Source organism: Oryctolagus cuniculus, chromosome 17 (genome assembly GCF_051225735.1).
Source record: "Oryctolagus cuniculus isolate XC-2025 breed Fujian yellow rabbit chromosome 17, ASM5122573v1, whole genome shotgun sequence".
In the NCBI taxonomy this organism is placed as follows: Eukaryota; Metazoa; Chordata; class Mammalia; order Lagomorpha; family Leporidae; genus Oryctolagus; species Oryctolagus cuniculus.
In genome coordinates this window covers 63,453,756-63,477,016 of record NC_142883.1, presented here as the reverse complement: position 1 = coordinate 63,477,016, position 23,261 = coordinate 63,453,756, and the positions used below count along the sequence as shown (strand labels likewise).

General features: G+C 46.0%; 1 protein-coding gene and 1 non-coding gene across 3 annotated transcripts in view; both read right to left on the bottom strand.

Moving 5' to 3' along the window:
- Positions 1–4,679: 4,679 nt before the first annotated feature.
- On the bottom strand, positions 4,680–10,087 carry LOC138846272 (uncharacterized). Of its 2 annotated transcripts, none has more exons than XR_016223717.1 (3): positions 6,274–10,087; positions 6,057–6,193; positions 4,680–5,967 (listed from the first exon to the last, which is right to left on the bottom strand). It is a non-coding gene; the product is annotated as an uncharacterized LOC138846272 (transcript). The 2 variants fall into 2 exon arrangements; XR_016223718.1 differs by having other exon boundaries at positions 7,623–10,087.
- A 478-nt stretch (positions 10,088–10,565) lies between these two features.
- LOC138846265 (leucine-rich repeat-containing protein 37A3-like) overlaps positions 10,566–23,261 on the bottom strand; it is a 32,396-nt gene continuing 19,700 nt past the window's right edge. The window contains 4 exon segments of the mRNA XM_089317018.1: positions 10,566–11,773; positions 11,776–11,865; positions 14,981–15,256; positions 16,690–16,808. Coding sequence (XP_089173144.1) covers positions 10,566–11,773; positions 11,776–11,865; positions 14,981–15,256; positions 16,690–16,808 — 1,693 coding nt within the window.

Below are 23,261 nucleotides of genomic sequence, written 5' to 3'. Positions count from 1 at the left end.
CTGCGTTGTTCTTTTGTCTACTCGGCCCTTCCCGGGTTTGCTGCTGGTTCTTCCCGGGTTGGCTACCGTCCTTCCACCTCCGTGGAAGGGCGGTTCCCCCTGCCACTTTCCCCACTTCCGTGGGGGAGCGGCACACCGCCGGCCAGCTCTCTCGGGGGCTGCTCAGATGTTATTCGGATGTTCCCCTTAGATGTTCCTCGTGCATATTGTCTCTCTCCTCCTTTATAGTCCTCTTCCACCAATCCCAACTCTGCTACCCACACGCCGAGTATGCTGCTCTCCTCCAATCAGGAGCAAGATCAGCTCCTGCAGGTTACTGGTCGAACTGGAGGAGCTGTGTAAAAGTTGTTTACTCCTCTCCCAGCGCCATATTGTGGGAGAGCAGATGCATAGAATAAGTCTTAATTCCTGTAACTTAGTCTAGTCCGAGTTGTTCCCCAAAGTACCGGTACAGAAACAGATGGATAGACCAATGGAATAGAATTGAAACACCAGAAAGCAATCCAAACACCTACAGCCAACTTATATTTGATCAAGGATCTAAAACCAATCCCTGGAGCAAGGACAGTCTATCAATAAATGGCGCTGGGAAAACTGGATTTCCACGTGCAGAAGCATGAAGCAAGACCCCTACCTTACACCTTACACAAAAATCCACTCAACATGGATTAAAGACCTAAATCTACGACCTGACACCATCAAGTTATTAGAGAACATTGGAGAAACCCTTCAAGATATTGGCACAGGCAAAGAGTTTCTGGAAAAGACCCGGGAGGCACAGGCAGTCAAAGCCAAAATCAACTATTGGGATTGCATCAAATTGAGAAGTTTCTGTACTGCAAAAGAAACAGGAGAGTGAAGAGACAACCGACAGAATGGGAAAAATATTTGCAAACTATGCAACAGATAAAGGGTTAATAACCAGAATCTACAAAGAGATCAAGAAACTCCACAAAAGCAAAACAAACAACCTACTTAAGAGATGGGCCAAGGACCTCAATAGGTATCTTTCAAAAGAGGAAATCCAAATGGCGAACAGGCACATGAAAAAATGTTCAAGGTCACTAGCAATCAGGGAAATGCAAATCAAAACCACAATGAGGTTTCACCTCACCCCGGTTAGAATGGCTCACATACAGAAATCTACCAACAACAGATGCTGGCGAGGATGTGGGGAAAAAGGGACACTAACCCACTGTTGGTGGGAATGCAAACTGGTGAAGCCACTATGGAAGTCTGTCTGGAGATTCCTCAGAAACCTGAATATAACCCTACCGTTCGACCCAGCCATCCCACTCCTTGGAATTTACCCAAAGGAATTTAAGTTGGCAAACAAAAAAGCGGTCTGCACCCTAATGTTTATTGCAGCACAATTCACAATAGCCAAGACCTGGAACCAACCTAAATGCCCATCAATGGTAGACTGGATAAAGAAATTATGGGATATGTACTCTTTAGAATACTATACCGCAGTAAGAAACAACAAAATCCAGTCATTTGCAACAAAATGGAGGAATCTGGAACACATCATGCTGAGTGAAGTAAGCCAGTCCCAAAGGGACAAATACCATATGTTCTCCCTGATCGGTGACAACTGACTGAACACCAAAAAGGAAACCTGTTGAAGTGAAATGGACACTATGAGAAACGGTGACTTGATCAGCATAGCCCTGACTGTTAATGAACAACTTAATACATTATCCCTCTTAGTAGTTTTTTTGTCTGCTCTACTTAATATGACTGGTTTAATTCTGTAATTAATACACAGTTATTCTTAAGTGTTGAAATTTAATGAAATGTGATCCCTGTTAAACATAAGAGTGGGAATAAGAGAGGGAAGAGATGTACAATTTGGGACATGCTCAGGCTGACTTGTCCCAAATGGTAGAGTTAGAAACATACCAAGGGACTCCAATTCAATCCCATCAAGGTGGCATGTACCAATGCCATCTCACTAGTCCAGGTGATCAATTTCAGTTCACAATTGACCATAATGAAAGGACTAAGAGTCAAAGGAAGAAATAAACAAGTCTAGTGCCCGCTAATACTAACCGATAGAATAAATAAAGGGGAGAGTGATCCAACATGGGAAGCGAGATACACAGCAGACTCATAGAATGGCAGATGTCCTAAACAACACTCTGGTCTCAGAATCAGCCCTAAAGGCATTCGGATCTGGCTGAAAAGCCCATGAGAGTATTTCAGGCATGGAAAGCCAAGACACTCTGGCAAAAAAAAAAAAAACACCTAAATGAAAGATCTCTGTGAGTGAGATCCCAGTGGAAAGAACAGGTCTTCAAAGAAGGAGAAGGAGGTACCTTTCTCTGAAGGGAGGAGAGAACCTCCACTTTGACTATGACCTTGTCTAAACAAGATAAGAGTCGGAGAACTCAAAGGGCTTCCATAGCCTTGGAAACTCATGACTGGTGCATAGGGAGATTACTGATGCCATAAACAGGAGTGTCAATTTGTAAAGTCAACAACAGGAGTCACTGTGCACTTACTCCTCATGTAGGATCTCTGTCCTTAATGTGCTGTACATTGAGATTTAATGCTATAACGAGTACTCAAACAGTATATTTCACTTTGTGTTTCTATAGGGGTGCAAACTGTTGAAATCTTTACTTAATGTATACTAAACTGACCTTCTGTAAAAAAAAGAAGAAATTATCAATTTCCAACTTGACTCTCACTGGGATTAAACATGACAATAGGTCTGATCTGATTTCATCATCATTTAAAAATCATCTATTATTTTTCACTTTATGTTTCTGTGTGGGAGCAAACTGTTGAAATCTTTACTTAATGTATGCTAAACTGATCTTCTGTATATAAAGAGAATCAAAAATGAATCCTCATGTGAATGGAAGGGGAGAGGGAGTGGGAAAGGGGAGGGTTGTGGGTGGGAGGGACGGTATGGGGGGGAAGCCATTGTAATCCATAAGCTGTACTTTGGAAATTTATATTCATTAAATAAAAGTTAAAAAAAAAGAAATATGATAGCCAAATTGAGGAGAGAGTGCTTAGAAGAAACCAAAGGCTACCAGCATCTTGATCTCAGACTTCTGGCCTCGAGATCTGTGAGAAAAGCAGTGTCTATGCTTTACGTTACTTTATTATAGGAACTTTAGCAAAAATAATACAGGGAGTATACCCTCATATGTGTTCTTCCAATTATCTTCAAATGTGTTCTTCAGATTATCAAGTGATATGTAAACGCAAAGTAATGTTGATGACATTGAAAAAACTGTTATATTAAAATATGCTGGGCTTCATGAGAATATTTTAGGCATGGAAAGCCAAGACACTCTGGAAAAAAAAAGAAGACCTAAATGAAAGATCCCAGTGGAAAGAATGGGGCCATCAAAGAAGGAGGTACCTTTCTCTGAAGGGAGGAATGAACTTCCAGTTTGACTATGACCCTGTCGGAATAAGATCGAAGTCAGCGAACTCAAAAGGCTTCCATAGACTCGGCAACTCATGACTAGAGCCTAGGGAGATTACTGACGCCATAAACAAGAATGTCAAATGGTTAAGTCTTTACTTAATATATACTAAATTGATCTTCTGTATATAAAGATAATTGAAAATGAATCTTGATGTGAATGGAATGTTAGAGGGAGCGGGAGATGGGAGGGGTGTGAGTGGGAGGGAAATTATGGTGGGGAAAGCCATTGTAATCCATAAACTGTACTTTGGAAACTTATATTTACTAAATAAAAGTTAAAAAATATGATGGGCTTATTTTTATTATTGAGACTAATAAGAATTATTTAATTTGAGACTGTATTACGTAAAAACATTATCTAAGCCTCACATTGTGTACCATGTTGTAAATACTGTAAGTAAGCCAACATAGAAACCTGCAGCTGTCTGGAATCCTCATCCAGTCTCCGGGAAGCCCAGCAAGTACAAAAGTCTCTATTTGTGATTTCTCCCTGTTTATATCCAACACTCACATTCAAATCAACATCCCCCTCCCCCAGTTATAAAATGTGACCAGCATGGGGGGAGTTTCTGTGACCCTACTGCCTAGTACTGTGCCGGTGCTCAGCTGGTGCTCAGTGAACAGTAGCAGCCACTGCCTTTTCCCATCAGTGTGATCATCACTGCTGTCACCACTTTGGTGGCTCTTCTTTTTTTTTTTTTTAAAGATTATTTATTTGACAAAGTCACAGACAGAGCAAGGGAAAGAAAGAGAGCTCTTCCATCCTCTGGCTCATTCCCCAAATGGCTGTAAAGGCTGGAGCTGGGCCAGTCCAAAGCCAGGAGTGAGCAGTCAGGAGCTTTTTCTGGGTCTCTCACATGGGTGCACAGGCCCAGGCACTTGGACCATCTTCTACTGCTTTCTCAGGCCATAGCAGAGAGCTGGATTGGAAGAGGGGCAGCCGGGACTAGAACCTGCACCCATATGGGATGCCAGCACCGCAGGTGGAGGCTTAGCCTACTATGCCACAGCACCGGCCCGGTTGTTCTTTTTCTCTATCCCTGTGCCCTACAGCAGGTCCCAGAGGCTTTGGAGTCTAACAGCCCTGGGTTAAAATCCTAACTCTTCTCCTGGCTTCAGACTGGCACAGCTCCAGGCATTGAGGCCAATTGGGGAGTGATGGGAAGACCCTCTCCCTCTCCCCCTCCCCCTCCCCCTCCCCCTCCCTCTCCCTCTCCCTCTCCCTCTCCCTCCCTCTGCTCTTTCTGTGTAACTCTGACTTTCAAATAAACAAATCTTTAAAAAAATCCTAACACTTTTGGATGTGTGACTTTGGGCAGGTCACCTCCATGCCTTGAGCCGTGTTTCTTTATCTGTAAAATAATAATAAAGGCATTTGCTCCCATGGATTGCTGGGATACGTGATACAAGAATGTAAAATGCCAGACATAGAGCCTGGCACAAATTAGGAAAATCCCGAATGGCAGTGGCTGCTGCCACTGCCCATTGGTTTTGGTTTTAAAAAGATTTGTTTATTTACTTTAAAGGAGAGTTACAGAGATAGAGATAGAGAGAGAGAGAGAGAGACAGAGAGAGAGAGGTTTTCCATTCGCTGGTTCACTTCCCAGTTGGCTGCAATGGCCGGAGCTGAGCCAATCCAAAGCCAGGAGCCAGAAGCTTCCCCTGGGTCCCCCACATGGGAGCAGGGGCCCAAGGACTTGGGCCATCTTCTACTGCTTTCCCAGGCCATAGCAGAGAGCTGGATCAGAAGTGGAGCAGCTGGGACTTGAACCAGCTCCCATATGGGAGGCCGGCACTGCAGGTGCCAGCTTGACCCACTACGCCACAGCGCTGGCCTCTGCTCATTGTTATTAGTACCATTTCATCTTATATTTTAGACTCAGGAATACTGGTAGCTTGCTGAAGTGCTTCTCACTCCCAGTGACAAACTTTGGACAGTGACTTGGGAGGTATTAAGATCCAAATATTCTGACCACCCCAAGGCCCTCCGAGACCGACCAGAGGAAGCGGGTCCTCTGTGAGCTGGAGGTCTAATCCCCCTCTGTTGATTGGTTCTCAGTGATCCAGGGGAAAGAAAGCACCAGAACACCCGGTATTTGATTTAAAAGTCTACACCTTGGGGATGTGTTTTCGGGTTCTTGGAGACTGACTTAATGGAAGAAGAGAGGTGAGAGTTCTTGCTGGTGCTGTGCCCCTGGGGAGGGCTTGACTCCCTCGGAGGCTTCTAGAAGCAGTCCTGCTTTTCTTGCCTGTGGCCCCTGTTACTGCACACAATAAATATTTGACAACATTTTAATTTCTCGCCACCTGGCTAGAATTGCTTACGAATATCACACCCATGAATGTAAGCAATTAAGTATTTTATAAGCACCGCTGAGATGCCAATATCAGAAAACAGGAGTTGCAGGTGACAGAGGCGGGACGGTCACTCCGTGTTTTCCTCGGGGGCTTCGCTCTCTTCACCTTCTGCCGAGGACTCTGGAGGGGGCGTTTTCTCGGCGGGGGCCTCGCTGAGCTCCCTGTGGGAAGAGAGCAGAGCAAGGCTTCCACTCCTGCCACTCTCCCCGCCTCCCCAAACTCAGTATGGTGAAGTGGCCCTGTCACGTACCCTGCATCCTTGTCAGGAAACTCTTCCTTTACAGAAGGCTCCTTGTCTGGGGGCAAGTCCTTGGCTTTCTTGCGTGTGCCACCGAAAGGGCTGAGCAGACGCCTCAGCCAGAGTGGCCACCTCAGCCGGAAGAAGCCCTAGGAAAGACAAAAAGACATGTAAATTGAGCATTTTCCCTGCTGTCTCCAGCCACACACTGCAGCCTCCTCCCATTTACCTGAGTCTCATCTTCCAAACACTTTCTAGGCACTGATTGGTGAAAGCTCGTTGGGGAAAAACACACACAAGACCATTAGAGACGAGTGCCATTGTTCACTTCTCACAGTGTGCATCTCCGGTCTTCCTGGGACGACACATGCACCTCAGCCATCACTGCAGTGAGTGCTCACTACAAGCCTGGGGTCTCAGACGCAGTACCCAGGGCACTGGGCTTCCAGGAGCCCTCTGTCCCTACAGACCTGCAGTGTCTCTGGGGAGACTTTTGTCTGTTGTCAGTCCCAGTGCCTTTCTCAGCCAAGTGTGCTTGCGCAGTGGGACACACTGCACCACCACACGGGGCAGTATTTTCTCTCTCCAGAGGCATTTGACACCTGCCCCTTTAGGATTTAGCCTCACAAGCATCATTCACTGGGGTGTAGGGAGAAAATGCTTGTGTTTCCATAGCTGCTCTAGTCCCCTATAAATTGAATCCTATGAAGCAATGCCCGAGTCCAATAGCAACGTTACCCAGCTCAAAGATTTTTCTCACTGCAGGGTGTCTGTCACTGATGGAAGATTGAGTTGTGAAACCAGTTTAAAGGGCAAAACCAGCGTGGAAATACAAGGTACCCTTTTTGAATATGATTAAAACAGAAAAAGAGTGCATTGTTTCAGCAACTGCTTGTGTCTACAGAGCATGTGGGTATTGATTTGCAATAGAAATTGTAGCACACAGCCCAAGCTCACTATGACCAAGGGAGAAGTCCCTGGCTGGGGAGGAACCTTCCTCTCTGTAATACTCACTGGCAGTGTGACTATGGGACCAGTATTGTCCCTTTCTCCTTGTATCCTTACCATAACAGGGAGAGACAAACGGTCTGAGAAGGTGTGAATAAAAGGCATAGGCAGCGGGGGTCTGGAAACCAGTAAGTTTTCCAGCCACCTCATACGTTTTACTCTCCAGCAGCCTTGAGGGCGACTGTCCCCCTTCCCCCAGTGTCATGTGTCTTTCCATAGCCCTTCTCCGAGCCTCTGGAAAGGCCTCTGAACTGGCCAGATGCCACCAGCAGCAGGAACAGCACAAACAAAGCCCCTCCCTAGCTGCTGTGTCTCGGAAGGACCACTGACAGCACATGTGTCCGTGCTGGTGCCGTCTCCCCAGCCATGGCTGGGGACCAGATTTGCTGGAATCAGGCAAAACACTCAGATGGATAGTCTTCTGCCTCTGGCAATGTCCTCATTCTAAAATGAGCAGGTTTAAATAGATGAGTTCTCAGTACTCCTCTACTTCTAAAATTCTAATGTAACAATTGTCAGACTGATACTTACGTTGAAGATTTTTCTAACAATTGTCAGACTGATACTTACGTTGAAGATTTTTCTATGTCTTCTCTTCCTCTTCCTCTATGAGAGTAAATCTGTTTTGTAAGGAAAAGCAGTCATTATTCACCATAATGATTCTATCTCCAAATCGTTTACCTTCCCTTTCTTTCTCTAAAAGCCTTGCCTGCCCAATAAGATAACTTTTTTGAGGACAGGAATTCTGTCTTGTTAATAGTTCTCACTCTTCCACAGTCCTTGGTCTTGAATGCCTCTGGGACTTAATACATTCTATTGACAGCCAGTCATCAGTGAGTCCTCTTAAAAGTGGAATGGGAGTGCAGCGTCATGCATTTCATCTATACTAATTTGGGAACATGGAAGTTGTAGTCCTTAAACAAAATTTAAAAAATCTGGAAGAAAAAAAAGTGGAGTAGTAGGAAACACCCTTAACCTGCTGAAAGTATGGACCAGAAACCTAAACAATGGTGTTTTAAAGGCAAGAACAGGAGTAGGATACTTATTAGACTGCTACTAGTCATCATTGTTGAAAAGGCTGAAATTAGTGCAATAAGAAAAATAAATGGGGTATAATTACTGCAAAGGAAGAGACAAAACTGTCATCATTTGCATAGGAGATGGTGGACAACCTAAAAAAAAAAGCCCAAGATAATCAGCTGACATTTTGTTGGACGTAACGTGTGGGTCCGGGGAGGTGACTAGGTGCTGAGTCAGGAGAGTAGTACAGTGAATCTCCTGTTTGTTGTGCACCACCAGTGACTAGAGGGAAAATGGAGTACAGAGCCCTTCTTTAATAGCAATAGAAAGGAATAAACTATCTTGGAATAAACTCAACGAAAGTTGTGTAAGATTTATGTGATGAGGATGCTCTTCTGAAGTCCATAAAATGTCATGTTTCTAGGGTATCATAAAGATGTCAGTTCTCAAATTAATCTACAAATTCAAGGCAACTTAACTCAAACCCCAAGAAAACTTTTTACAAAATCTGACCAGCTGCCATCTTTTAGGAAAAAATGGATGATAAAAACTACTAAATTTATGAAGCAGGAGCTGCCCTACACTGAAACTGTGTAGTGTTAGGGTGGGCACTGCCCATGCTGGTCTCTTTCTCATCTCTATGCTGTGATCACTTACTTCTTGTGGCTAGGCATGTCTTTTAAAAAACTTTCATTGAAGATAGACAGATTTCATGTATACAGATTCAGGAACATAGTGATACTTTCCACCTTACCCTCCCTCCTGCCCACACTCCCATCCCTTATTCTTCCCCCCTCTCCTATTTCCATTCTTATTTTTTATGAAGATCTATTTTCAGTTAACATTATACTCATAAGATTAACCCTACACTAAGTAAAATGTTCAACAACTAGTATGAAGAAAAAAATTCACTGTTCTTCAACAGTTCACACAAGGGCTATTTAAAATCATCACATCTCAGGGATTTTTCAAGATGGTGGCATAGGGAGGCAGCTTGCTGCTCTAGTCTAGGGGTGGATAGTTAAAAAAAAGTGGAAGGAGTGCAATCTCAGGGAAGGTTTAGGGAGAAAATGGTAGAGGAAACTCCATGCAAATTGGATGGACGCTGTGGACCTATGTGGAGGGTGTGGACTTGCACAGTTTGAGACCCCAGCAGCTGAGAGCCTCAGCACCAGCTTTGGAATGAGGCAAGACCATACTGCAACAGCTCAAGCCACTGGCAATAAAGCTGTGGGAAAAGCCTGGCATGGGTCTGGCTTGGAGCTCTGTGGGGGATGATGTACCTGCCAACCTAGAGCAAAAAAAAGTGGGGGAGTTCACGTTTCTCTCTGCCCGACCTCAGGCACTGGCATGCTGTAACTAGCCAAGAGAGGGCAGGCACCATTTTGGAGATACGTAACAGCTGCTCCAGCTAGTGACCGTGAACCCAGAAACCAACCTAGAGGAGATGCCAGACTCTGGGAGAATTGACAGGGGGCTGGGTGCTTGTGGCTGTGGGAGCCTTGTGTGGTGGGACTGTGAAAACACTGGGCTGTGTGGGAGGGTGCAGGCAAGCTCCAGGGAGGGAACACATCTTAGAGCAGCTTGATGCAGGAATCAGCTGCAGTGCATCAGCTGAACTCATTTAGACAAAGTCTTAGACATTGGAGCAGTGGGATGCTATGTAGATCTAATGACTCTGTAAGACAATACTTTTGTCTTTTGGCTGCATCCTTTCTCCCAAGGGCAGAGACAGTTCCTCGAGGGTGGAGAGTATATAATCTCATCGTTTCAGCAATGAGGAAAGAAATCAGTGGTAGAAGAGAGTACATCAAATCCCTGACACAATTTTGGAGAACTTCTGCCACTTTACTCTGGCCTTCTTACACTTAACCTCTCCAAATGTCCAGTCCCTTGTTATCTCGGTTCCAGTTGCACAGAGATTTCCCACAAGTGGGGTTCCTTTAAAAATCTGTGGAATGTGCTTTTCAAGGGAAAGAGTAAAGCGCATCTCGGTCTTGGTGGCTAAAGAGGAAGGTCAGCTCATGGTACGTGGAAAGTGGCATTGATGTACAGTCTGTGGATTCCGAATCTATTACAAAGGAAGGATGCACTCTGGCAACCTGAATGAGTCGTCCCTACCTCAATGAGACAGAAGATGATAACCAGCATTGTGACCACTGCCGTCAAAGATATTGCCACGATGAGCTTGTTGTGATAGCGTGTTCTTGAGCTCCTTTTGCGAGCTAAGAAAGAGCACAGTTTAAAAAGACAGAATAAAGAGCTGGAAAATATGGATGCTAAATATTCAGAACCCCGTTCTTCAGGTGAGTGGCGTAAAAGATCTTAAAAGACCATACAAAATCTGCTGTATTATATATAATCTTGGTATTACTCATTTTCTCTACAGTGTGTTAGGTCTGCCTCCTAACAAAGTGTCACCGTCTTGGCAAAAGCTACATTACCGAGACAAGATCTGGACTGGGAGCCCCTGGTCTTCCCGCTTGGGGTCTCCTAAGGGATGGGAAAGTGCAGGTCTCCTGTCCTCACCTTACTCGACTCCTGCTCTTTCTGTCCACTCGGGGCTTCTGTACTCTCATTGATATAGGTCTCGGTCCTCCACTGCTCTGTGTCCCATTCTTCCTTGGCTATCTTTTCTTCCTGCTGCTCACTGAGGAGCTTCATCAGGATGCCTGTTTTGGAGATGAGCTTGGCACAGGGCAGTTGCACCTGGGCCTCAGAGCAGTCCATTTTCAGAGTGCGGATGACGTGAGAAATGAGCCTTCTCACGTCAGTGTTGGGGATGAGGGACTGTAGCTGCTGATTCAGCTGAATTTCAAACTGTTCTCCCTGGGACAGCATCACGGGGTAGGTGAAGCCTACGGGCATGGTGGGGGCTTCAGTGCCCTCGCTGGGGTATTCCCACTGTGTTTCCTTGGTTTGGTCCACAGTCGGCATTAGGTCGAACTCGGTCCCAGCAGAATCTGTAGCTGAAGGATCTGTGTGCATTTTGTCGCCAGGGAGCGTTTCTTCATGTGCAGTGGTGTTTTCTGGCAAAATGTTTTCTTCAAAAACACGCCCTCCGGAATGGTTTTCCTCCCTAGTGTCTTCTATAGAAGGTTCTCTCAGAGGAGGACTCCCCTGAGAATGCAGGCCTCTGGGGGATGAGAAAGCCTCCCTGGAGGGGGAGTTTATGAGACTCCGCAGTGCAGGGAACAGAGGCCTCTTCCCAGCCATCTGCCTGTTGAGGGAATTTTTCCTTCTGAACTTCCGACTCAGTTTGGCCTTGGGGGTTCGGAGGACCAGGTGAGAGTGAGTTTTATGAAAGCGGTAATTCTGTCTGGAATGCCAGATTGGTTTCCCTGCCGCCTTATTTTTAGCTCTAGCATTGGCATCTTCTAAGACAAAAATGGTGTAGGTTAAGTCTTTTCCTTTGTTGTTGATCTCAGAGAGAGATTTTGCAGGGGAGGTAGAAGGCCTGCCCAGGATGTGTTTCTTCAGGAAAGAGGGGGCTGCAGCCTCACGTTCCTTTGTGAGCAAGGGCTCCGTGTGCAAGGAGTTTCCGGCCACCTGCCTGGGCCTCTGAGCCACTTGAAGCTCCTTCAGCTCCCTGGAGCCTGCTCTCCCAAGCCTTCTTCCCCCAATGCTCTCCGCAAAGGGCCAGGTGCCCCGTCTCCTCCCGAGGCTCTTCCTCATCTCCTGGAGGTGCCTTTCCCGTAAGCCCTTTGCCCCTTGATGACTTTTTTCACTCTCTGCAGCCTGTACCCCACACTTGGCATGGTTGCCAGGCTGTTCTCCTGTGACGGGGCAGTTTCTGATTTCTTTTGGAGGATTTGAAAGTTAAATTGATGACCTAACAGGATAGGCTACATAAGCATGGCCTTTTCTTCCTTCTTAACCTCATCGATTTTTTCTTGAATTTCTTCATCTAACAAATTCTGTAGAAAATAGAGCTTTCTCAACTTATTTCTGTAAGGATGAGAGGGCCTCCTTATGTGGGTTTTCACGTAGCTCAGGGACTTATCTCTATCTTGCACATTTGAAATGTGGGGAGCAAACCGGACTAGACTGAGTTACTGGAATTAAGACTTATTCTATGCATCTGCTCTCCCACAATATGGCGCTGGGAGAGAAGTAAACAGCTTCCACACAGCTGCCTCCAGTTCAACTAATAAACTGTAGGACTTGCTCCTGATTGGAGAGCAGTGTACTCGGCGTGTGGGCAGCCGAGTTAGGATTGGCGGAGGAGGACTATAAAGGAGGAGAGAGATGGCATGCACCAGGGAACATCTAAGGGGAACATCTGAGGGAACACCTGTGCAGCCCCCGAGAAAGCCGGCCGGCGGTGTGCCGCTCCCCTGCGGAAGTGGGGAATGTGGCTAGGGGGAACTGCCCTTCCACGGAGGTGGAAGGGATAGTTGTGGGGAGCAAACCGGACTAGACTGAGTTACTGGAATTAAGACTTATTCTATGCATCTGCTCTCCCACAATATGGCGCTGGGAGAGAAGTAAACAGCTTCCGCACAGCTGCCTCCAGTTCAACTAATAAACTGTAGGACTTGCTCCTGATTGGAGAGCAGCGTACTCGGCGTGTGGGCAGCCGAGTTAGGATTGGCGGAGGAGGACTATAAAGGAGGAGAGAGACGGCATGCACCAGGAACATCTATGGGGAACATCTAAGGGAACCCGTGCAGCCCCCGAGAAAGCCGGCCGGCGGTGTGCCGCTCCCCTGCGGAAGTGGGGAATGTGGCCAGGGGGAACTGCCCTTCCACGGAGGTGGAAGGGATAGTAGCCAACCCGGGAAGAACCAGCAGCAAACCCGGGGAGGGCCGAGCAGACAGAAAGAACAGCGCAGGGTCCTGTGTCGTTCCTCCACGAAGAGGGGGAGCGACATAATGGTGCCGTGACTCGGATAGGAAACTTAGGAAGGAAGAAAAGGGAAGAAGCAGGAAAATACTGGAGAGAGAGACTAGAAGAGCCTAGGGGAAAGCCGGACGGAAAAGGTGCTGGAAGAAGCTATCGAAAGCCTAGGCATAGACTTGGATACGGACTGTGGGAAAGAAGTTAGGATTTAAAGTGAAAGCAAGAAGAAACTTAGATACGGACTGCAGGTTGAAAGTGAAAGTGAAACCTATAAGAAACTTAGACTTGGATACGGACTGTGGGGAGAGGCCAGGAGAAATGAGGGAGGAATATTGTTGGAAGAAAACTTAGGGAAACATACCGGGTAGAGAAAAATGTTAAGGGAGGATGAAGCCGCGAGTGCAGGCCGAGGCAGAGACGTAAGCCATCTTGGAATTCTTCAAGTCAGCCCGGGGAGCAAAAGGCGAAAATCTGGAACCAGAGGCAGAGACGTGGGCCGCCAGGTTGGAATTCGCCAGGTTAGTCCGGGGAACTTGGACTGAATGCCGGTGGTGGCGGAAACGTGAGCTGGGGCTGTGTGACTCGTGGAAGCCGCCGTGTGCAGAGAGAGCACGGGGCGTGAATAGATAGGGAACGCGGGGCTGGCGCGAGGCTGTGGTGCGGACGCGAAGGGCGTGGAGACTGCGGAGTGCGCGAAGCCAAGCCGCGCAAAGCCGGGAAGCCGCGCAGATGGGAGAAGTGCGGGCTGAAGCGGCTCAGAGCCAGGAAGCCGCCGAGAAGCAGCCTCGGGGCGGGCGCCGGGAAGCCGCAGGGATAAGAGAAACAGAAGTTTAGAAGTAAAATGAGAGAAATAGGAATGCTGGTAGATAGAAGTAAAATAGGAGAAATAGGAATGCCCGGAGATAGGGAAATAGAGAAAAATAAGGCCTCCCCACAACATGGCAATGAGAGAGCTTGGATTCGGTCTGCCTGATTAGGGAGGTGGTGAGCACCTGCGGGCGGCTAGCAGCTTATGCGCCGCAGGTCACCGAAGACAGGCACGAATTAACATCAATAAGTCTCCCCACAATACCGCAATGAGAGAGCTTGGATTCGGTCTGCCTGATTAGTAGGGCGATAAGCACCAGCAGGCAGCTCGACTAGAATATGAGCTGCAGGTCACCGAAGATAGGCACGAATCAACACCAATAAGCCTCCCCACAATATGGCGCTGAGAAGGCTTGGATTCGGTTTGCCTGATAGGTTTTGTAAGCACCTGCAGGCAGTTCTAGCAGAGTAGAGCATGCGCTGCAGGGCACCGAACACAGGCACGCATCAGCGCCTAAAAACCTCCTCACAACATGGCGAAGAGAGGACCCGGATTCGGTTTGCCTGATAGGACTTGTAAGAGCCTGTGGCAACTCTAGCAAGTAGAGCAGAGTGTGTGCCGCGGGACACCGAAGACAGGCGCGTATCAACGCTAAAAAATAAAAAGAAAGGGGGATCTGTGGGGAGCAAACCGGACTAGACTGAGTTACTGGAATTAAGACTTATTCTATGCATCTGCTCTCCCACAATATGGCGCTGGGAGAGAAGTAAACAGCTTCCGCACAGCTGCCTCCAGTTCAACTAATAAACTGTAGGACTTGCTCCTGATTGGAGAGCAGCGTACTCGGCGTGTGGGCAGCCGAGTTAGGATTGGCGGAGGAGGACTATAAAGGAGGAGAGAGACGGCATGCACCAGGAACATCTGTGGGGAACATCTAAGGGAACCCGTGCAGCCCCCGAGAAAGCCGGCCGGCGGTGTGCCGCTCCCCTGCGGAAGTTGGGAATGTGGCCAGGGGGAACTGCCCTTCCACGGAGGTGGAAGGGATAGTAGCCAACCCGGGAAGAACCAGCAGCAAACCCGGGGAGGGCCGAGCAGACAGAAAGAACAGCGCAGGGTCCTGTGTCGTTCTTCCACGAAGAGGGGGAGCGACAGATAGTAGCCAACCCGGGAAGAACCAGCAGCAAACCCGGGGAGGGCCGAGCAGACGAAAGAACAGCACAGGGTCCTGTGTCGTTCCTCCGCGAAGAGGGGGAGCGACATGAAAAAAGCAGTGTAATGAATGGTAATAATGTTGATTCTACATTTTGTAGATTTTCCTCTGAGAAATAAGGCAATATGTAATTCAGTGCACTAATAATGTCACTTTCATTGTTGAAGTCCCGCTGTTCACTCATGCGGCCTGGGAAGTCCACGCTGTTTCTCTCTGATACTGGGTTCCCTGGCTCAATAGTCAGCTGCTTGCTGGTGTTGTTCTTCCGGGCTTGCAATATCTTCATGAATGCCCCCTTTGGGTTCCCTATAGATGCTTCTTCAACTGTCAAAAAAAGAAGAGACTGCTTTTTGGTACGGAAGACTGATGGGACAGCTTTATGTCAGTCCACAGCCCTACACTCTGATCAATTAAATTAGGAGTCAAATCCAATATTTGGGGTACCATTGAGACTTTAGAGAGAAAAGTAAAACCAAACTCAAACCTATGAAATGGCAACAATAAAGGAGAAAAAGATATTTTTGAGAGTGGCATTCAGAAGAGTTCGCAGTGTTAAAAAGCAGTAACTATGATCAGTATTATTTCATTGGTTTCCAATGACCAACCACTCCAGGCTTAGAATAAGGCTGGAGGACAAATGGCCCCACCCAGCTGCCCCTTCTGTGGCTCTGCCCCTGCTTCTCAGCCACATCATTCCACAGTCCTGCCTCATGCTGAGGGAGCCCAAGGCTTCCTCCCTCCCTCCCTCCCTCCCTGTGGCCCTATGTTCTTGCTGCCATCACAGGTGTCCATGGCAAAAGATAGGCATGTAAGGGGAGCGAGGGCAGAGATGGTCAAGCCAAGGGGCCTTGCTCCTCACCTCAGTGTGTTCTTTCCCACCCTTGTAAAGGGAGATTAACAATGCTTGTCCTTCTCACCTCTTGAGATGAAGGGAATAATATAATTGGTAGAATAATATAACTGGTCTGGAAGGTGAGCAACACTGTGTAGATGGGTATACAGTTATCACTGTGCTAATGCCTCAGATCCCTGACTGAGATCCGAATTCAAGCTGTCTAAGGAAGAAAGCGGTCACATTTTGGAAGTCACGACATCAGTGGTAATAACCCTCATCTACAGAAGGATACTTAAAATTACCCGAGTGTTCTGTGGATAGAAAAGCGTGAGACTCAGAGCAGGTTCAGAGTTGGACAGTCTACAAGTGCATGGAGGAGCCTTCCGACTCCATCAGAGGAGCCAGGCAGCCATTTCTGGTTATGGAACCAGAAACTCCCCGGCTCCAAATAAAACAGCATCACTTGTACTCTTTTATACAAGTGCAAAAACAAACAACCGCGGTGAGCAGTGTAGACCTGTTCTATAAGACAGAGGGCCCTTGAGGCCCAACACATAGAAAACCAGTTTATAGACTGTGTGCAAATGAGTTATCATTGAAAAGCAAAGCACCCAAGAGCACAGAACACCACGTGTGTGGTTCCCAACATTGCTTCCTTCCCCTTCCACCTCTTTTCCATGATCCTTTGTGCATATGTAAATTACATAGCGGTAACTATGTTATTAAATTACATAGCGGTGATTGCGAACCTGACTTTCAGCAAGGGAGCAGTGTAGCAATTTAGGGAGTTTAAATCTGAATGAATGAATAAAAATTCAGCAATTAATTACATTGTTACTTTAAACTTGACCCTAAAATTTTAAAATAAGAAATTTAAAACAAATAAATATTAAAAAAAGATCCTCAGGAAGTTCCGACTCACGGCAATGTGTCGTATTTGGCAGGCATTCATTGTCACAGTGAAGCTTGACGGTGTTGCAGACAACCTCGATAGTATGTTTAAATTGGCAGAGGCAGCAGGCCATATGGCTGGGTAAGATCCTATGAATAGAGACAGAGAATTAAGTTACCTGTAAAGGGGTTCCTTGGGTGGGTCAAACAGGTGAGCCAAGGTGCCAGCAAAGGAGTTCTTGAGGTATGTGGCCAGGACATTTGGGTAGGAGCCTGGTGGCCAATTGTTGGTCTTGAATATGAGAATAAAGGAAGGAGGGAGAGGTGGCCCAAGGAGGCATAGGCATGGAAGTGGGTGTGGTGTATCCAAAATAAAGTCAACAGGGTGAGCATTGGGCACCATGGATCTGTCGTTTGACTCAGGGGTGTCTCCTTCCAGTTCACAAGTCTCATTGTGGGTTGGGAGTGCACAGGAGGACTTCCCCCAACCTCTGGAGTACTCTTCTCCATCCCTGTTGGAAGTGTTCACTATTAGAAACTACTCTGGTCCCAGAAAAATGACTGACTGCAGTAATTGTTGGAAACGATCTGGAGAAAAAGGAACACTCGCTCACTGATGGGTGAGTGAAAGTAATTTGACCAGGCAGGTGTTTAGCCCAGCCATGAAGATGCTTCTTGGGACAAGCACATCCCCTTCTGGAGTGCCTGGCTCCATTTCTGATCCCTGTTTCCTGCCAGGGAGTGCCCTGGGATGTGTCAGGTGGTGCTTCCCTAAATACCCAGAAATGGAAAGACTGCAACTTATGGTAGGTGTGTGTTTTTAAGAAACTGTCAGTCTATTTTCATTATATTTTTTTCAAATTTATCATTTCGAAAGTTTCTGTGGAAGGAAGAGAGAGAAACACACACAAACACATCTTTTCTTTTTTTTTCTTTTTGACAGGCAGAGTGGACAGTGAGAGACAGAGACAGAGAGAAAGGTCTTCCTTTTGCCATTGGTTCACCCTCCAATGGCCGCCGTGGCCAGCGCATCGCGCTGATCCAAAGCCAGAAGCCAGGTGCTTTTCCTGGTCTCCCATGCGGGTGCAGGGCCCAAGGACTTGGGCCATCCTCCACTGCACTCCCGGGCCATACCAGAGAGCTGGCCTGGAAGAGGGGCAACCGGGACAGAATCCGGCGCCCCGACCAGGACTAGAACCCAGTGTGCCAGCGCCGCAAGGCGGAAGATTAGCCTATTGAGCCACGGTGCCGACCACATGTTTTCATTAGGTAGTTTACTCCCCAAATGTCTGCGACATGCAGGGCTGGGCCAGGCCAAAGCCAGGAGCTCAGAAACTAGTTTGGTTTTCCATGTGAGGAGCAAGAACTCAAGTCCTTGGGGCATCACCCACTGCCTTCCAGGGTACATGTTAGCAGGAAGCTAGGGTGGAGCAGAGCTGGGACTTGGATCCAGGCATTCTGATGTGGGATTGGAGTATCCCAGGTAGTGGCTTAACGGCTGCACCAAATGCCTGCCATCGTAAACAGTTTAATTTTTATTTGTTTTATTTTTTAAAGCTTTTATGTAATGAATGCCAATTTCATAGGTACAACTTTAGGAATATAGTGTTTTTTCCTCCATACCTGCCCTCCCACCCCCACTCCCGTCCTACCTCCTACTCCCTCTCCCATCCCATTCTTCATTAAGATTCACTTTTGATTGACTTTATATACAAAAGAGCAACTCTATACTAAGTAAAGATTTCAACACTTTGCACCAACCCCCCACCCCACAACATAAAAAGTACTGTTTGAGAACAAGTTTTGCAGTTAATTCTCATAGTACAGCTCATTAAGGACAGAGTTCCTACAGGGGGGGTAAGTGCAAACAGCTTCATTTCTAATACCCCCAAATTGGAACAACCTAAGTGTTCACAAATAGGTGAATAGATAAACTATGGTAGGTTACAATTAGTGGGCCAGGCTCTTTCTAACCAATAGAATAACCAATGGTTGAGTTGTTACAGATGACTAATGTTACTTCTTTGGGTCCAGGGAAAGCTTCATATAGAAAGAAAAAAAAAAGAAATTATCAACTCCCAACTTGACTCTCACTGGGATTAAACATGACAATAGGTCTGATCTGATTTCATCATCATTTAAAAAAATCATCTATTATTTTTCACTTTATGTTTCTGTGTGGGAGCAAACTGCTGAAATCCTTACTTAATGTATACTAAGCTGATCTTCTGTATATTAAGATATTCGAAAATGAATCTTGATGTGAATGGAAGGGGAGAGGGAGTGGGAAAGGGGAGGGTTGTGGGTGGGAGGGACGGTATGAGGGGGAAGCCATTGTAATCCATAAATCGTACTTTGGAAATTTATATTCATTAAATAAAAGTTAAAAACAAAACAAAACAAAAAAAAAGAAAGAATGCACTCAGAATGCTAAGCTAGTGTTTTACTAGACTTCAATTCTAACAGGAAATTTTCGTTAAGTCCTTTCTACCCCTAACTTCGTATTTTGAAAATTTTCAAGCCTACAAAAATATCCGAAAGATTGGTGTCATGAGTTTACATGTTCTCTCACTTAGATTCAACTGTTGCTAACATTTTGCCACATTCACTTTCCACGTGTGTGTCTCTATGCACTTCTTGGACAAACCATTTGAGAATGAGCTGTAGATACGATGACCTTTTCTTGCTAAACCTGAAGTCTGCGTCTCCTAAGAACAAAGGCATTCTCCTGCATATCCACAACACTGTTATCACCCAGTCAGCTTTAACATTAACATCACCGTCTATTGTGGTCCACATGCAGGTGCTCTCAGTTGTCCCAAACATGTCTTGGCTACTTTTAAATCAGGCATTGCATTTTATTTTCATGGCTCTTTAATTTTCTTCAGTTTAGAACTGTTCCTTTTTTGCAGTGTTTCATGGCATTGGGATTTTTGAGGCATTCAAATCAGTTGTTTTACAGCATGCACCTCAATTTATCCTTCTAAGACCAATACTGAATATAATCACCAGGGAACATTTATTTTTTTGAGTGGCTAAGATTTTTTTTTTAAAGTTTTATTTATTTGAAAGGCAGAGTGATGGTTGGGTGCAGGAGAGAGAGAGAATGAGTGGAGGGAGAGGGAGAGGGAGGGAGAGAGAGAGAAAGAATGAACGTGAATAAATCTTCCAGCCACTGGTTCATGCCCCAAATGGCCACCGCAGCTGGGGTTGGGCTGGGTTGAAGTCAGGAGCCAGGATCCAGGAGCCAGGAACTATATTCAGGTCTCTCCTGGGTGGCAGGGGGTCAAGCACTTCGGTCATCCTGTGCTGCTTTCCCAGGTTCATTAGCAAGGAGCTGGATGGGAAGTGGAGCAGCTGGGACTTGAACTGGCACTCCCATATGGGATGCCAGCATCACAGACAACTTCACCTTATGCCACAACACCAGCCCCACTAGGGACCATTTCTGGCAGGAACACTGCATCTTGCATAGAGAATGTTGTAGTTTTGCTGCTTACTAAAATGGATGCACTAGGGATGATGTCAGTGATAAAATATTTATTTTTAGAAGATTTTTATTTATTTGAGAGGTAGAGTTACAAACACAGAAAGGGAGAGACAGAGACAAAGATCTTCCATCTTAAGCTGGTTCACGTCCCAAATGGCCTCAATGGCCAGAGCTGGGCCAATCTGAAGCCAGGAGCCAGGAGCTTCTTCCGGGTCTCCCATGCAGGTGCAGAAGCTCAAGCACTTAGGTCATCTACTGCTTTCCCAGGCCATAGCAGAGAGATGGATCAGAAAAGGAGAAGCCAGGACTGGATCTGGTGCCCATATGGGATGCTGGCACCGCAGGTGGAGACAGCCCACTATACCACAGCGCTGGGCCCCAAATCATTATTTTCAAAAATATTGGCAAATCTGGGGCCGGCACCATGGTGCAGTAGGTTAATCCTTCACCTGCAGCACCGGCATCTCATATGGGCGCTGGTTCTAGTGCCAGCTGCTCTGCTTTTGATCCAGCTCTCTGCTATGGCCTGGGAAAGCAGTGGAAGATGGCCCAAGTCCTTGGGCCCTGCACCCGCATGGGAGACTGGAAAGAAGCACCTGGCTCCTGGCTTCGATCAGTGCAGCTCCAGCCATTGTGGCCATTTGGGGAGTGAACCATCGGAAGGCTTTTTTCTCTGTGTCTCTCTCTCACTGTCTATAACTCTTATCTGTCAAATAAATAAATAAAATTTTAAAAAATATTGGAAAATCTTTTGAAATTGCTAATGACCTGAGGTATAACTTATTCTTACTAGATAATATTTAAGTATTAAAGACCATTGCACATTAATATGCAATAAAGGGGCCAGCGCTGTGCTGTAGCAGGTTAAGCCTTCACCTGCAGTGTCAGCGTCCCTTATAGGCACTGGTTCAAGTCCCAGCTGCTCCGCTTCTGGTCCAGCTCCCTGCTAATGCACTTGGGAAAGCAGCAGAGGATGGTCCAAGTGCTTGGGCTCCTGCTCCCACATGATTCAGAATAAGCTCCGACTCCTGACTTTGGCCTGGCCAAGCCCTGGCTGTTGTGGTCTTTTGAGCTAGGAACCAGCAGATGGAAGATCTTTCTCTCTCTCTGTATTTCTGCATTTCTTTCTTCTTCTTTTTTTTAACTTTTATTTAATGAATATAAATTTCCAAAGTACAGCTTATGGATTACAATGGCTCCCCCCCCATAACTTCCCTCCCACCTGCAACCCTCCCCTTTCCCTCTCCCTCCCCCCTTCCATTCACATCAAGATTCATTTTCAATTCTCTTTATATACAGAAGATCAGTTTAGCATATATTAAGTAAAGATTTCAACAGTTTGCACCCACATAGAAACATACCAGGGGATTCCAATTCAATCCCATCAAGGTGGCATGTACCAATGCCATCTCACTAGTTCCGGTGATCAATTTCTGTTCAAATTGATCATAATGATAGGACTAAGAGCCAAAGGGAGCACATAAACAAGACTAGTGTCTGCAAATACTAGCTGATAGAATAAAAAAGGGAGAGAACGATCCAGCATGGGAAGTGAGATACACAGCAGACCCATAGAATGGCAGATGTCCTAAACAGCACTCTGGCCTCAGAATCAGCCCTTAAGGCACACGGATCTAGCTGAAAAGCCCATGAGAGTATTACAGGCATGGAAAGCCAAAACACTCTGGCAAAAAAAAAAAAAACCCTACATGTATTTCTGCCTTTCGAATAAATAAGTAAGTCTTTAAGAATGCATTAAGGACCATCACTTATGAGTCACGACACAAGTGAGCTGGCCTGCTTTGTCTAAACTCCTGAGGACTTCCAATAATGAACTCCAGTGTAACAATTGCTTTCAGGTTTTTATAGCCTTGGTTGCACATGGCTCCAGAAAATGCTAGCACTTTTCCTGTCCACTGATGGTCAAGTATGAAAAAAGCAGCTAGAACACCACAGCCTTGGCTAACTGAGAAAGCTTGTTGATGATGAGAGCTTTGACCCTTTGGAGAGGAAGGCCTCTCACTGACCTGGGAGGATCCACTGTGGCAGATGCTGCCCAAGGTTGAGGAAGAGGAGGCTAGAGCAGAAACCAATGGATTTGATGATGTGGGAAGTTAGTCAAGGAGGTGATCTGACAGAAGTGATTAGGGCAGGGTATGCTGTGAGAGGCCTTTCCCCATTCTTATCTTGTGGAGTCCGCTCAACTAGCCTTATCATAGTTTCTGTTTAGCTTGTCCAATTGGCAGGGGGGAGGTCACAATGGAAGTTGCAGTGAGTTTATGGTAAAATGTCAGAATAGGGCTCTAAGGAAATCCTTTTTAAAACTTCAAAACTTGAGATACTTCAAACTCTGCATGAAAATTAACTAGAAAGGATCATGGACCTAAATGTAACTCTACAGTTTCTACAAGAAAACAGGAAAAAATCTCTGTAACTTTAGATTAGACAATGGGTTATTTGAATGATTTTTTTAGGAAAGGCACAATAAAAGGACAAACCATACAAGATAAAAAGTTGCTATAGGCTCAGCAACATTAAAAAATTAACTTCTACTCTTCAGAAGGTACACTTAGTAGAGTGAAAGGATAACTCACAACCAGAGAGAAGATATTTACTAAACATACATCTGAGAGAAAGTACTCATACCCAGAGCATATAAAACACTCTTAAAACTCCCTAAGATTACCATCAAATTACTACATGGGAACAGATTTGAATAGACACTTGGTAAAGATACTTGCACAACAGTATCGTCAGTCATTAGAGTAGTGCAAGTTTAAACTGCAGTGAGTGTACCCAAGGTGCCAGCGTTAGGATGACTGAGTCCCGCATTTGAGCACTTGCATTTGATTCTTCTCTCTGGTTCCTGATTCCAGCTTCCTGCTAATATAGTTCTTCTGCCTTTCTTTGGTTGAGTAACTGGGGTTCCTGCCACCTACATGCGAGATCTGGGTTGAATTCCCAGCTGTCAATTCCAGCTTCAGCCCAATGCTGGTCTTTGTGGCATTTGGTGAGAGAACTGATTGACTCTCTAGTAACTATTTTTAAATACTAAAAAAAATATAGAGATTCCACTATTTATCTACTAGCAGAAAAGCTACATTAAAAAAAGT